At 52.2% G+C, this 15,719-nt stretch overlaps 1 protein-coding gene across 8 annotated transcripts in view; it reads left to right on the forward strand.

Moving 5' to 3' along the window:
• PGS1 (phosphatidylglycerophosphate synthase 1) overlaps nucleotides 1-15,719 on the forward strand; it is a 63,840-nt gene that overhangs the window by 10,415 nt on the left and 37,706 nt on the right. For 6 of the 8 annotated variants that reach the window (XM_012661334.1, XM_012661333.1, XM_012661332.1 and 3 more), the window contains exons 3-7: nucleotides 3,152-3,229; nucleotides 4,812-4,911; nucleotides 5,788-5,977; nucleotides 6,674-6,852; nucleotides 9,281-9,802. In XM_012661334.1, the coding sequence (XP_012516788.1) occupies nucleotides 3,152-3,229; nucleotides 4,812-4,911; nucleotides 5,788-5,977; nucleotides 6,674-6,852; nucleotides 9,281-9,802 (1,069 nt within the window). The remainder of the gene's footprint in view (nucleotides 1-3,151; nucleotides 3,230-4,811; nucleotides 4,912-5,787; nucleotides 5,978-6,673; nucleotides 6,853-9,280; nucleotides 9,803-15,719) is intronic. The other 2 variants (XM_012661337.1, XM_012661336.1) reach the window with 1 other exon arrangement.

Below are 15,719 nucleotides of genomic sequence, written 5' to 3' on the forward strand. Positions count from 1 at the left end.
TCCGCCTGCCTCGGCCTCCCAGAGTGCTAGGATTGCAGGCGTGAGCCACCGCGCCCGGCCAGAGTTAAGAGGTTTTGGGGATTGGACTGCTGAGTGCTGAAGGCCTTCTGTTCTGGCAGCTTTGGATGCTGCCCAGCTTATTCCCCTTGGGTTCTACCTATTAGGTTGCAGTGTCACAGATGGTCGCATTGAGCCACAGTCAGAAGCTTACCTGTGGTGCCAGCGTCTCAGAGAAGGGAACAGTGAGGATAGAGGCTTAGACTTTGGTTCTTGTGGACACATCGATTCCCTTTGTTGCGTGTTGAAGTTGTGGGTCACTAGAAGGGAGGTTAGTGAGGACATATGGGCCACATGGGAACGTCCCTGGTGAATGTGATGGGGGAGAAATGAAACCCTATCTAGTCCACACCTTAGACCCCTGCTCCTGGAAACATCTCCAAACACAGTAGTGTCATCTTAGTAGATGTAATATCCAGGACGTGAAGACCCACGGGTGGGATTTGATATGTGTGAAGAGGCGTGTAAAGATAACTGGGAACCTGGACGTCCTGGTTTTGGGAGTTGTAGTCCTGGTTCTGTATGGGACTGTCTCAAGCGTGTGCCTTCCCTCTTCTGGTAATGATGTAAACTTTGCATTTAGGGACTCAGCTGTCAACATGTTACTCAGGTTTACACGCCGCGTCTAGTTATTCTGGTTAAATTGCTAATTGGAATGAAGTAATTCAACACTAATTAATTTTTAACAACATGAACTCTCTGAGTTCACATTAGCAATGATGTTAGAATGAAGGTCTGTTGAGGCTGGGCAGGCAGAATGCTGGGAGGTAATAGGAGATATAGGTAGAGATTCATCTTTGTGCAGAAAAAAATGATCTCATTCTTTTGAGTGCCTGCCCATCTTCTCTTCTTTGCCCTCTTGTTCTGTTGAGCCACACTTTAATTTCTGGCTGGCTCATTCTAGAATGCATCTGTGTGTGGCGTGTGTGCACATGGGCGTGTCCTTTTGTTCTCCCCCTCACCCGCCTCTCCGCACTGCTTGTCTGTCCTGTGCATCCTTGTTTGTGTAGAATGATGCTGCAGCTGTTTGCTCTTTGCTCCTACTTGGTTCTCTCATTGGCTTGAAGAAACAGGTTTTTCAAAGGCAGTTCTTCTTAGTGTCCTAATCATCTCTGAGTGAATGACTGTATCTCCACATGGTGGTCCTCTGGCCAGGAGGCTGGACCACACTATGTACCTGGCTGGGGTGGGTGGGCCTTAAGAGGCCAAGAATGGGGAGAGGGGCTTGGCCCAACAGGCTGGGAAGAAGCCAAGGTTTCCCTTTTCTGCCTTCTGGGCGAATCGTGGGTGGATTCTCCTGGCTGGTATCACACTGAGTAGCATGCCTTCCTGGGACAGACAGCAAGAGAAGAGGACAGCACTGGTTCCTGCCTGGTCCTCATGCCTTTGTTACAACTGTGGTTGTCCTGTAGGACGTAGTGTCCTACAGCAAATGAATTATGTTTTTTTTTTTTTTTTTTTTTTGAGACAGAGTCTCGCTTTGTTGCCCGGGCTAGAGTGAGTGCCGTCGCGTCAGCCTAGCTCACAGCAACCTCACGCTCCTGGGCTCAAGCGATCCTACTGCCTCAGCCTCCCGAGTAGCTGGGACTACAGGCATGCACCACCATGCCCGGCTCATTTTTTCTATATATATATTTTTAGTTGTCCAGATCATTTCTTTCTGTTTTTTGGTAGAGACGGGGTCTCACTCTTGCACAGGCTGGTCTCGAACTCCTGAGCCCGAACGATCCACCTGCCTCGGCCTCCCAGAGTGCTAGGATTATAGGCGTGAGCCACCGCGCCTGGCCTGAATTATGTATTGGTTGCCTGGACTAAGTTGCCTTATACGTTATTATTTTTTTTTTGAGACAGTATCGTTCTGTCGTCCTGGGTAGAGTGGTGTCATCATAGCTTACTGCAACCTCAAACTCCGAGGCTCAAACAATCCTCCTGCCTCAGCCTCCTGAGTAGTTGGGACTAGGTGCATGCCATGATGCCTGGCTAATGTTTCTGTTTTTAGTAGAGACAGTGTCTGACTTTTGCTCAGGCTGGTCTCGAACTCCTGAGCTCAAGCGATCCTCCTGCCTTGGCCTCCCAAAGTGCTAGGATTATAGGTGTGAGCCACCATGTCCAGCCCCTTATACCTTTTTTATTTCTCTTTCTTCATAATCATCACTCCACAAGCATCTAATTTGTAACAAAACAAAGGAAATAGCAACCTTGGAAATTTGTTTTGTTTTTTCCTTGTTCATAAGCTTTTCCCAGTGGTGTGTTCATGTGTTCAGATGCCCGTCTTCCTGTGTTGACGATTCAGGCTGGGCTATGATACCCCTTCTGGTAGGGAAGCAGGTAGATGCCATGCTGTCTCCCTCCCTCTCACCTTGCTCTCCTGTGTATCTTTGCCATTCTTTCTGCCCTTGCTATGGTCTCTGGGGCAGGGCTGCTTAGAGCTTTGGAGATGGAGTCAGTGTTCTTCTGGGCAAGTTCTAAGGAGAGGACCTTGGCTATTAGGACTGATTCGATGTGTCACCTTTGCGTGTTAGTATGTTCTGTTTGTGTGTCTGTGTACCTGCCTACCTATATTTCATAAGTGGTACATGCTCGTCACAAACAGCTGAAACCGTGCAGATGGGTAGAAAGTAGAGTACAGGTTTGCATCCGTGCCCCCTTCCTTCAAGCTCCACTCCCTGGGGCACCTCACCACAGTCTGGCATGTATTCTCCATGTTCCTGCAGACGCGTGTGCACACACGTGCACAGCTGTAAATAGGTGGGAGCGTGGGTTGCATTCTGTGAGTATTTGCTTTGGTCTCGTAGCGATCCATTGTGCACATTCATGTCAGTGTGCACAGATCTCCTTCATTCTTTTTAATAGCTGCATTGCATTTTGTAGTAGGCTAAGACTATACTTTGTAAGCTGAGTACTTTAAATTAGGGTTGTGGGTCTTATTTGGTAGGTTATTGTGCATGCTTTGAGCTTGCTATAAATATTAATTGGGGAAGACATAGGACAGTTTAGCTTGGAGTGTGATTTGCCTCCAAGGTCAAAGGGTTGTATTTTTTTAGTGAACTATGAAAATGATGAACGTGAATTTTGAATTTTTCTCCTCTTTCAGGGACAGATAAAAGTAGCCAAGAGGCGGGTCGTGATGGCATCCCTCTACCTGGGGACAGGTCCTTTGGAACAGGAACTGGTAAGGTGTATGGGGAGGTGGTCCTAGCAGCAACAGTGAGTTGGCCCCAGTGCGTGCCAGCTCGTAGACTGCGGGGTTGGTGCAGAGCTGTCTTTCTGTGGCCTCCGCCTCAGAGCCATCTCTTGTTTTTATGGCCTCAGATATGGGCATGTCAAGAGGGCCTGGGGAGGAAGGTGAGAGGAGGCCTAATCTGGACCTCTGGCCTTATTGGCCAGTGTCCTCCTCACCCGGTATGGGGCGCTCTAGACTGCTCTGTCTACCAGTCCATGGCTCAGCAGACTGCAGCCCATTGGCCCAGTCTGGCCTGCCACCTGTTTTTTATGGCCCGTGAGCTAAGAGTGCTTTTTACATTTTCAAATGATTGTGGAAAAAAACAAAAGGAAAAGAAAATTTTGTGATTTATGAAAAGTATGTGAAATTCAAATTTCTGTTTTCATAAAGTTTTATTGGAACACAGCCATGCTTATTCATTTGTGTGTTATCCATTGGCTGTTCTCATGCTGCAATAGCAGAACTGAGTGGTTGTAACAGAGACCATCTGGCCTGTACAGCCCAAAATATTTACTATCTGGCCTTTTTCACAAGAGGTTTTCTGACCCTGTACTAGACAAACAGACCTGGGCGCTGGTCAGGCTGGCTGGTTTTGCCAGTGGCTGGCGTCAGGTGCCAGGTCTGCGGCCAGCCTTGCTCTGCCGAGACTTGCTGTTGTTCCACACATGTCATTCACAGTGAGGCGGGCAGGAGAGGGAAGGAGCCAGAAGTCACCAGGTTCGTATGAGGGGTGCTGCTTGTGGTATGGGCCAGTGCAGGTTCTGGGGCTCCAGCAGAACCTGAAGCTGAGTTGAAGTGAATGTGTAAGTGACGTCATCACGTTGTTTTGGCCTCCTGGGGTTGCTTTCTGCTCAGAGGTAGTAAAATGGGCCCATTGCCCATAGTAAATACTGTTTCTTGGTTTGTCCTTGCTCAGAAACTCACAGGTGGGAGCTGGAGGGATTGGAGTGCGGAGGAGGAGGGGGAGGGCAGTCAGCATTTGCGCTTCCCCTCTCCTCGGCCTCTACCTCTGCTTTCAGGACATAGCCTTAGCCACAGATTTGGGAAGCTTGTTTGTTCTTGTGGGAGAAGAATGTAATGTCCGATGCGTGGAGAATGGCCAGTGGGCAGGTTGTGTCTTGGATTCGTGCATTCAGCAAATATGTACCGAGTGCTCTCCAGGAGCAGGGCGCTGTTCGTTGTGTGTCTGTGAGGATTATCTGTGTTGAAATGTGTGTGCGAGCTGGTGTCTTAGCATTCTCAAGAGTGGCAAGGTCCAGCCTGCTCGGGCAGTGCGCCCCTGCCTCGAAAGCCCCCTTTCTCTTCCTGGGGGTGCAGGCTGGCGAGGGTGCTGGGTGGCTTCTGACCGTCCTGACGGAGGCTGTCTCAGATGGAGAGCTTTCGAGGGTTGGTGTCCACGTGCTGATGGTGGAAACCTGTGTTCAGAGGGGATGTTGAGGACGTTAGCTGACAAGTTGATTTCTTTTTTTAAAATATACAAACGTCTTTTTGGCCTTTACACTTCTCTTCTTTCGGGTTCTTTTCTTGATAGGTGGATTGCCTGGAAAGTGCTCTAGAAAAGTCAGTCCAAGCGAAGTTTCCTTCAGACCTCAAGGTCTCCATTCTCTTGGACTTCACACGGGGCTCCAGAGGTAGGTGGTGCGCGCGCCAGCCCCTTGCTCTTCCTCTCTCAGATCCTCAGGTTGAGGAGTTGCACTGTCCCCTCCCTGAGCTCAGGCAGAGACAAGGCTATTTGAGGATGGTGTTGGCTGGCCCAGGACTGCCTGATTGTCCGAGTCAGGCTTCCTTCTGCAGCAAATGACGGAAAGCCCAGCCAAAACTACTTAGGCAAAAAAGAGAAAAAGAGACATTTTTTTTGACTCTTGTGACTGGCCTGCTTTGGGTGGGATGTGATTTGGTGTTTGGGTATGTCACCAGGATCCATCTCCTGGTCCTGCTTCTTTTGGGCTGGCTTTATTCTCAGGCTCTGTATGGTGGTCTTTGGTGGCTGAGGCCTGTGTCCACATGACCTCTTGTCCATAGGAAGAGAGTCAGGCCAAAGCTCCTGAGTGGCCTGCCATGGCCGTGTGCCCAGCACTGAATCAACTGTGGTTGCCAGGGGCTTGGAGTGTGCCGAATGGCTGCGCCCCAGCCTGTGTATTCTGTGAAGTTGGGAGTGAAGGGTCAGAGTGGGAAGAGTCATCTTCACCCAGAACAGAAATGCCGAGAGTGGAAGTGGGGTGGTACCCCCAGGAGGAAGTTGGGTACAGTTATGGGAAGGAGGGTGAATGGGTGCTGGGTGGCAAAAACAGCAGGCATCTGCTATGCTGAGCACTCCCTGCCCTGAGCCGGGCCAGCAACTAGGTAAGAAGTTGGTCTAGAGGTCCCCTGGCTAGAAATGGCACCAGTTGGTGGGACCGATGCAGGTGGGCGGTGTGGGTGGAGGGCAGTGTCATTGCTCACTGGCGGGCAGGACGTCTTTCCTGGTGTGAATCACCTGTCCGTTTCCTCTGTCCCCACGTATTCAGGGAGGAAGAACTCGCGCACAATGCTGCTCCCACTCTTGCAAAGGTTTCCAGAACAGGTCCGAGTGTCCCTTTTTCACACGCCAAACCTCCGTGGACTTCTCCGGCTCCTTATCCCTGAGCGCCTCAACGAGACCATTGGCCTCCAGCACATTAAGGTGTACCTCTTCGACAACAGCGTCATCTTGAGCGGGTGAGTGCGCTCCCCTCTGTCGGTGCTTCTGCCTAGTGTTCTCCAGGGTGGAAATCAGCGGAATAAGGAGAGAGGAAAATCCTTCCCCGTAAACCCTGGAGAACCGCTTGTGTGTCTGGTTGCCGTGCTTGAGGCATTGCTCGAGGCATTGCCCGTGGCGCTGCCTCTGCCATGAAAGCTGGAAGCCCACAGGGGCTGATAGGAAGATAGTCACCGTTTATTGGGCACTTACTGTGTACTGGCTGCTCACGTGTACCATCTCATTTAATTCTCACAGTGACCCTATGTAGTATTTTCCTTACGCTATACATGCAAAAACAGAGATTAGAGAGACGAATAACTCTGTCAGACAGAGCCGGAAAAACAAGCAGGAGTCAGAGCCAGGATGGAAATGCAGTCCTCTTGCTCCTAAAGCACGGGCACTGATAGCCACGTGTGGTTAGTTGGCTTGGTGTCTGCGTCTCCTCTTCTCAGCTAGATTGTCAGCTCTGTGAGGGGAGGAGCCTTGCGGTCCACTTTTCCGTGTCACCTTAGTGCCACTCTGGCCTTGTCTCATGATGTGGTCATTGCTCAGAAGCTCTTTGCTAGTTGCATCCTGAGTTTGTCACTCCCTGCTAGTTCACCTGAGACCTGAGTCAGTAGGACACGCTGCTGCACCCTTGCCTGAGTCCTCACCTGCTTCTTCCCTCCCTGTAGCGCAAACCTGAGTGACTCCTACTTCACCAACCGCCAGGACCGCTACGTGTTCTTGCAGGACTGTGCGGAGATTGCCGACTTTTTCACAGAGCTGGTGGACGCAGTGGGGGACGTGTCCCTCCAGCTGCAGGGGGATGACACAGTGCAGGTGGTGGACGGGATGGTGCATCCTTACAAAGGTAGGGGCCTGTTGCTGCCGCCCTCCTGCAGTTGTGGGTGGGATGGGGTGAGGGCCCAGGAGAGCACACCTGGGTGGCCTTGCCGCAGGCATAGGAGACTTGTGTGGCAGTGCCTCATTCTGCTTTTGTCCGTGAAGCCAGACAGATGTGACTCACTGACCATCAGTCATGCTCTGCGGTGAGGGAGCCAGCCTGGGAAGGTGGGCGTGTGGGCTCAGGGCCTGAGTGCCTGGGCGAGTGAGCCAGGAGCCTGCCCTGACTTACAGGAAGCAGCCTGCCCAACGACTGTCCTCCTTGGGCCAGTTCCCCCAAACCTCCTATCACACGGGCCCTGTGGCTCTCAGCTCCCTTGAGGCCTGTGGCCTCCTGCCTGGAAAGTCAAATGGGAGAGCTCTCAGCTCTGCTCGCTGGAAACAGGCAAGTCCTGGCGTGAGCATTCCGGGCCATTTGCATTCCTATGATTCCTGTGGCTGTGGCTTCCCTGTGGCCCTTAAAGGGCTACTGCTGAATTTGCAACAGTGCCCGCAACTTGGGGAAGGGGGGTGAAACTTGGGCCATGTAAGAAGAGCTCCCTGCGTCCTGCGCACCTAGAAGGGAAGTGTCTATGTGGGGCTGCCTGGTGGAAGCCCCGCCCCCGTGCCGGGGGCCGGGGGGAGCTGCAGGCTGCTGAGCCAGGCCGTGATCTGACTTGCCTGTTTTTATCAATAAAAAACATGTGGATATCTGTTTCTCTCATTATATATGGACGTACATATTATCCTCAATTTTGTCTTTTGGCTCACAAAGCCTAAAATATTTACTGTCTGACCCTTAAAGAAAACATTTGCAGACCCCTGTCTGATGTAACATGCCAGGCGTGACCATGAGGGGAGATGGGTCCACGCTCAGGGCAGGAGTGGGGGTGCCGGCACGCACAGCTGTGCGCAGGAGAGCAGCGTGAGCACGTGCAGCGGTGCAGGGTGCTCGTGGCCCTGGCATTCCTTCTCCCCGCAGCCATGGCCAGCGTGTGGCATGTGCCTCCCTCCCCTGGCAGTTGCTGGAGTCAACAAGGATGGATTCCTGCACAGGCCGGTCCTTTTCGTTGTTCCGTAGCCCAGCCCTGAAAGGCACCCGAGTGTCTGCCTCTGCCGTCGGCTCCAACCGTGAGAGCAAGGGAGGATGACCCAGGAAGCACTCCTTCCCTCTATCGCTTTTGTTCCTATCAGCCTTGCCAGAGACTTGCTATTTTATCAGTCTTCTCTGAGAATCGACTTTTGACAGTGTTGATACTTGCTATTTTTGTGTTGTTTTCATTCTATTAATTTCTGTTATTTTTATTATTTCCTTCTTCATATTGTATCTTTAGTTTTATCCTATTGTTTTTTTCTCCTGACTTCTTGAGTTGGATGCTTAGGTGATGAATTTTTGATCTTGTCTAGTAATAGCATCTTTCCCTCTGGTATGTCTGGATGGCCACCCGTCACCAGGGTCTCGTCTGAATACGAAGGGCACCCCACCCAGGGCCTGGAGCCTGCCTGCCGTCCTTCTGCCCTCAGAGGCCTCTTGTGCGCTGTCACCACCCATGGGAAGCTTTCTGTGACTGTACTTAGGCTAAGGCTTCCTCTGTACACCTGTCTGGCATACGCTTGCTCCTTTTTGGGGATTTTACTTACACGTCTTTATTTAAATAAGCTTTCTTCTGAAGTGTAACATGTACACTGAACACCAGTCATGAACGTACAGTTCTGTACCTGTTCATAGTGGATCGGCCCCGCTTGCGTCCCCTCCCAGGCATTACCCCCACCAAGGTAACTACTGTCCTGATTACTGTCACCCTAAATCTGCCTTGCCTGTTTTTTTTTGGTTTTTGTTTTTTTTAGAGACAGAGGTCTCGCTCTGTTGTCCAGGCTGGAGTACAGTAGTGCAATCATAGCTCATTGTAGCCTCGAACTCCTGGGCTCAAGTGATCCTCCCATCTCCGCCTCCTGAGTAGCTGGGACTTAAGGTGCGCACCACCATGTCCAGCTAAATTTAAATTTTTTTTTTTTTGTAGAGATGAGGTCTTGCTTTGTTGCCCAAGCTGTTCTCAAACTCTAGGCCTCAAGCGATCCTCTCACCTCAGCCTCCCAGAGTGCTGGGATTACAGGTGTGAGCCACTGCACCTGGCCTATCTTGCCTGATTGTGAGCTTTCTTATAATTGGAATTATACATGGGCATGCCTGTCACTTCCACCCGAGTGTAGGCTCCTGTGGACAAGGTCCTTGTCTTGGGCAGCTGTACCTACAGAGGAGCCTCGCTCAGGGCTTTGTGCTTGTGCTCACTCGACATGTGTTCAGTAAACGATCAGTTGTAGCGTCTGCCTGTCACATGCTGTGTCCTCTGAGCCGGGCAGAGTCCAGACCCTCCGTTTCTCTTCCCATCACTCCCCTTTCTCGTGTCTTCCTCTAGGTGACCGGGCTGCATATTGCAAGGCAGCCAATAAGAGGGTTATGGACGTGATCAACTCAGCCAGGACCCGCCAGCAGATGCTGCACGCCCAGACCTTCCACAGCGACTCCCTCCTGACCCAGGAGGATACAGCGGCTGCTGGTGATCAGAGACCAGCCCCTGACACCTGGATTTATCCACTGATTCAGATGAATACCTTCGAGATTCAAATTGACGAAATTGTCACTGAGACCCTGCTGACTGAGGCCGAACGAGGCGCTAAGGTCTACCTCACCACCGGCTACTTCAATCTGACTCAGGCCTACATGGACTTGGTCTTGGGCACGAGGGCCGAGTACCAGATCCTGCTGGCCTCACCAGAGGTGAATGGCTTCTTCGGGGCCAAGGGGGTGGCTGGTGCCATCCCAGCGGCCTACGTGCACATCGAGCGGCAGTTCTACAGCGAGGTGTGCAGCCTGGGGCAGCAGGAGCGGGTCCAGCTGCAGGAGTACTGGCGGAGGGGCTGGACCTTTCATGCCAAAGGTGCGCAGTGGCTGGCCAGAGGACTGCTCCAGCTCGGGGGACCGCCTGTGGCGGGGGCGGGGTGGGGTACCACACTCCAGTTTATTTGCAGCACCTGCCTGGTAGAGCCCTGCCACTGCACCCTCTTGTCCTTGTGGTCGCCCTTGGAGGCACGTCGCAGTTGCCCCATGTCCTGCGAGATGAGAGCTGCCGTTTAGGTGAATTTCAGTCTTATGAGCTCCCTCCTTTTATGCATCAAAAACTTATAAAGTCAAATCATTTTGGTGGCTATTTTAAAAAATGTGGTCCATAGGCCGAGTGTGGTGGTGGTAGCTCCTGTAATCCCGGCTACTTGGGAGGCTGAGGTAGGAGGATAGTTGGAGACCAGCTTGGGCAACATAGTAATACCTGGCTCAAATTTTTTTAAATGTGGTACATGTACCCTCTCTCCTAAAATAGATGGAGAGGAACATGATTTGGTCTTGTCTTAACCGCTGGAATTCTCGCTTGCTGGCAGTGCTGTTCTCAGGGAGCAGAGAGGATTCATCAGGGATCATTAGTTTGGCATCAACAGCCCACTTTTCCTGTCTGTTCCTCACCATTGCTGTTTGTTTGCTTTCCTCTGGGCCAGTCCTTTCTCCCCATAACTGAGAAAATGGAGGCTGTGTACTTAATGTGCAGCCTTGCCCCATGGCGGGAACTGGGCCGTAGTCTGAATTGCATGTTTACTGTGATCCCTCTCAGGGAACCAAGGGACAGGAGCCCTGGGGCACCTTTCTGAGATGTGGACAAAACATGCTTAAAACTTGTGCTTAGCAATGAGCGGACCCCATGACCTCTAGGTGCTCTGAGGGTACCCACTTCTGACAGCGAGACCACATGTCCTGTCTGACTCGCGGGGTACCTTTGTAACCCAGGGGGTTAGTCTGTGTTTAAAGAAGGGTAATGGTGCCTGGAGGCCCCTGGACCGCGAGTTCAGTGCATGGCTTCTCTGGCTTCTCTGGCTTCTCTTTGGGCAGCTCGGAGGCCTGCTTTCCTCTGCTCCTGTCTTGGAGGCTTCCTGAATTGCTAGGGGAGGGGGAGGAAGGTGCGGTTGCCTGGCCCCCTTTCTCAGGTGGGGAATCCAGGCTGCAGACCGCCACGGGCACACATCTGTGTTCTTTAGACTTGAGGTCATCTTCAAATCCTCGGATCAAACTCTTTTATTTTTTTGGAGGCAGGGTCTCACTCTGCCCAGGGTGGAGTGCAGAGGCATCATCATAGCTCACTGTAACCTCCAACTCCTGGGATCAAGTGATCCTCCTGCCTCAGCCTCCCAAGTAGCTGGGACTACAGGCGCCACCAAGCCTGGCTAACTTTTTAAAAATTTATTTTGAAGAGATGAGGTCTTGCTATATTGCCCAGGCTGGTCTTGAACTCCTGGGCTCAAGTGGAACCTCTTGTCTCGGTCTCCCAGAGTACTGGAATTATAGGTGTGAGCCACTGTGCCTGGCCAAACCTATTTTTTTTTTTTTTTGAAGAGACTATGTTGCACAGGCTGGTCTCACTTTTGGGCTCAAGTGATGCTTCTGCCTCAGCCCCTTGTGCCCCCTCCATCCTTTCCTTTTTCTTTAACTAGCTCTTTGGGGGTTGAACCCAACGTGGTGCTTTCAAGAAACTCCCCAGGAGGTTCTGAGCCTAGCCTTAAGAACCACTGTCACAGCCTGGAGTGGCAAACTTTTGACCTGCCCAGCGAGTCCCGCTTGCTGCTTTGAGGCCCACTTGCTGGCTCAGGCAGGTGGTACTGTTTGATGTGGGAAGTGACTACCCCATTTTCCCGTGGGGCTCATCCTAGCGTGTGTCACAGGCCGAACCAGGCTGGTGGTCAGGTGTCTCGGGGCGGGTAGAGCCAGCCAGTAGGGGGTGTGCCGAAAGTGTTTTCGGATTGGTGTTGTTACTTCTGGGAATAGCAACAATGCCTGGGGGTGGGGTGCCGAAGAAAGAGCTGAGCAGTGGGGAGAAGCTCTGAGCTTTGGAGAGGTGCTATGCCATAGACCCCTGCAGCCACGCGTGCGAGAGGCACGGGTAGATATTGCTCTCTCCTCTTCTGCACTGTGGCTGGGACAGTAAGGGGGGTCCCTTGTTGCTTGGGGCCTTTAACTCACCTTGCAGGTTGGGAGGTTTCTGGCCTGTCAGTTCTGACTCTGCCGCCGGTAGATTTCCCTGGAGCAGCACTGATAAACGTGAGGTGACTCCCCAGTTACCGTTGAAACACCCAACCTGCTTTTCCGGTGTGTCTTGCCTTTTCCCGGACGGGCAAGCTCTTGCCACTCCCTCTCTCCCACCCTGGTGCGGGTGGGGCCCGGGAGTGCTGGATTAGCGGGGAGGCATGGATGATCCAACAGCTGGATCCCAGGGCATGTACGTATGTGAACGTGCATGTGCATGTGTGTGTGAGAGTGGCTGAGGTCGGTGGGGGGTGGCTGTTGTTGGAGGGGGCTGCATCTGAGCAGAGCGGGCCTTGTCCTAAAGCCCAGAGCCAGGGGTCAGATCATTCAGTGCTGAAGTGAGAGGCCAGGTCTTTCCCTGCTTGGTGGCTGCGATCCATCATGGGACCTAAGTCAGCACCTTCTCTGGTTCATCTTTTGATGGTCACTTGTCCAGAGCAGCCTGTGTTTGTTGAGGGATGAGTGGGCAGCCCACATGGCGGTGGTGGATTTGGATGGTTGGTGCGCTGGACCATTCCCTGACTGTCTGCCTTTTGCAAGGCTTATATGGATACAAACTGAGTGCCTGTTTGGAAAATTCCTGCCAATAGCTGTGCAGCTGATAACATAGTTCCCTTACCCAAGCTCCTGCAGGGGCAGGGCGGGGTGGCTCACGCCTGTAATCCTAGCACTCTGGGAGACGGAGGCGGGAGGATTGCTTGAGCTCAGGAGTTCGAGACCAGCCTGAGCAACAGTGAGACCCCGTCTCTACTAAAAATAGAAAAAATGAGCCGGGCGTGGAGGTGTGCACCTGTAGTCCCAGCTACTCGGGAGGCTGAGGTAGGAGTATTGCTTGTGCCCAGGAGTTTGAGGTTGCGGTGAGCTGTGACGACATCACTGCATTCTAGCCAGGGCGACAGAGTGAGACATCGTCTTCAAAAAATAAAAGAGAGAGACCAAGCCCTTGCAGGGCAGACTTGGGCTCATCCTGGCTTCTCCTGCTCCCAGAAGCCCTTGGGCAGAAGATAGTGTGCCTGGACTCTGTGGGTTCCAGATCGTTGCACCTCGGACAGTGCTCTGTCAGTGTGGTGCCCCCCTGGGAGTCAGGTGGCAAGAGGCTTTGAGGACTGACTCAGCGCTGAACTTGCTGAAGAGTGGCTTGGTGGGGAGAGAGCCTTCTTGGGCCACATGGCCACTTCAGTCAACAGCTGCGGTGGATTTCACTACTGTCCGATAGCAGGACATTTCTAGGGCTTATTCTTTAGTACTTTCTGTGTTTCCAGATGTTGCCGGGACTATCTAGCATTCGCTCCGATGCCTCGTTGGAAAGATTCTTGTGCGATAACCGTTTGCTGAGGTACTGTTTATTCTGTTCAGTAGCCTGAGTATACCTCTCTTGTGTACTATGCTGATTTCTTAACAGACTTGAATATGTACATAGATATCACATTTTAATAAATTAAGCTGTTTCAAAGAACTATGTAAAGCCATACATTAGAGACTTTTTTTTGCAATATGGTTTACCTAGTTTTTATTTGTTTTTTTGCAAAGAGCACCTATTCAGAAAACTCGGGAGACCCCATGTAAGCATGATTTGGTGTAGAGGTTACCAGACTTGGAATCTAAAAAACTTAGAAGCTGGGTTCTTTGTCCCCCACACCTTTTTTTTTTTTTATTAAAAAAAGAGAGTCTTGCTGTGTTGCCCAAGCTGGAGTGCAGTGACTCTTAGTTCACTGTAGGCTTCAACTCCTGGGCTCAAGTGATCCTCCCACTTCAGGTGTCTGAGTAGCTAGGATTACACCTGTTAGCCACACTACCATGCCTGACTGACTTATTTTTTTTTTGTAGAGATGGGGTCTTACTATATTGCCCAGGCTGGTCTTGAACTGGCCTCAAGCGATCCTCCAACTTTGGCCTCCCAAAGAGCTGGGATTACAGGTGTGAGCCCAGCCAGAAGCCTGGTTCTGAGTCCAGATTTACCTTTGGCAAAAGCTGAGGGACCCTGTTTAACTTCCTCCTTGTAGAATGGGGTGATGGCACTGGATTGTCAGGAGAACACGGTGGCTGCACAGCCAAGTTTCTGTGAAACAGCTGTGTGGTTCCTGGGCCGTGGTGAGACCAGGCTTGTGTGGAGGTTGGAGACACACGGGGGAGAAGGGGCTCTGTGAGTCCTAGCACGAATGCTTGGCAGCAGGTGATCCTGGACCCCTGGCGCTGTGCCTCTGGCCTCGTGACCTGCAGTTTTGTTGCTGTTCTCCCTGCAATTTGGTCGTGAGGGAAGGCGCCGAAGCCGGAGGTCTTCACCTGCATCTCGGCTTCCGAAGAGAGTCCTCAGGAGGGGTATCGGGGTGCAGCCTGGATGGGCATCCGGGGCAGAGGTCAGGCTGCTGGTGGCTCCACTGATTCACAGTTCAGCAGTTTCCTGTTGCCCCGCCCTCACTCCTTGCCCAGTATGCGTGGTGGGCCGAGGTTCTTGGAGCTGGGGTAGAATTTGGACTCTTAACAGGAATCACCTCAGCAGGCTCTTCTGAGTGGGTGCTGGGATTCCCCTTCCAAACCTGGTCCTGGTCCGAGCGGGGTGTGGGGCCGGGGCAGACTGGCTTTGTCAGCGTGAAAGTGCCACGTTTACCGTGTGCAGCGAACTGACCTGGGGGCCTGGGGGGCAGCCACTTCGGGGCAGCCTGCGTGCGCGTGAGCCATTGCAAGCCGGTCTCACGTCTCTTCTTGAGCTTTCTGCTCCATGGAGAGGGGAGGCCGCGGGGGCGGTGCTCGTTGTCTTGGCTGTCTTGCCGGGAGCACCCTTTCCAGAGAGCCACAGCCCTTTCAGGCAGGGATCTTGGCCATGTGTGCCACACGGTGCCCTCTGCTCGGATGCAGCCTCTGCCCTCGGGCGTGCTTTTTAGAGGGAGGATCAGAAAACGAGTTCGAACAAGTTGACCTTGATTGCTTCTGCTTGCACTATTCTAGCGTTAACCATGTGGGTGGCTAGGGCAGAGCAGGGGTATCGGATTAAGAGATTTCTGGCTCATGCTGACAGGGGAATCTGTTAATGATTGTGAGAATGTCACTATCTTTATTGCCTTCCTGATAGGCCAGTTGGCGCAGTGCCCAAAGGTGAACTGATGGGGAGAGCTGGAAGCCCCGCCCTGTTTGCGTGGGCCCCACTGGGCGGCCCTCACCTGCGACCGAGGTGGGCGCCCCTGGGGGCTGTGCCAGTGCAGATTGCCTCTTTAGGCGAGCACACACCAGCCTCCAGGCCTCTTAGAGTTTCTCTTGGCAGAACAGGCAGGTGCTTATCCGTGTAAGGACAGGACTGTGATGTCTTCTGTCCCCTCCTTGTTTTTATAGGGGTCTGAGAACCCTCTGAGATTTATTGCAAAGTACTGTGGGGGGTGGCTGAGAGAGGGGTGCATAGCTTGAATTTTCCTGGGAGATCCTCAGAGAAGCCCCCTAGCCAAAAATGCTCATACGCTCCTGCTTCAGAGCCTCAGAATTCTGCACTTAATTTCATCCTCATTTGTCAGAAGAGCCATCATTACTCTCATTTTATTTATTTTATTCAAACAGATATTTACCGAGTATCTGCTGCATGCCGGGTGTCATTCATGGCATTGGGAATGGGTCCTTGGGGACAAGACTAACTCCCTGCCTGCCTAGGGCTTGCAGATTCCCGGGAAGCACATAATAAGCAGGTGAATCTCTAAAATACATATCAGGGCGTGGCAAGAATTATGAAGACCAAAGCAGGAAGA

Source organism: Propithecus coquereli, unplaced genomic scaffold, assembly GCF_000956105.1.
Source record: "Propithecus coquereli isolate 6110/MARCELLA unplaced genomic scaffold, Pcoq_1.0 Scaffold706, whole genome shotgun sequence".
Taxonomy (NCBI): Eukaryota; Metazoa; Chordata; class Mammalia; order Primates; family Indriidae; genus Propithecus; species Propithecus coquereli.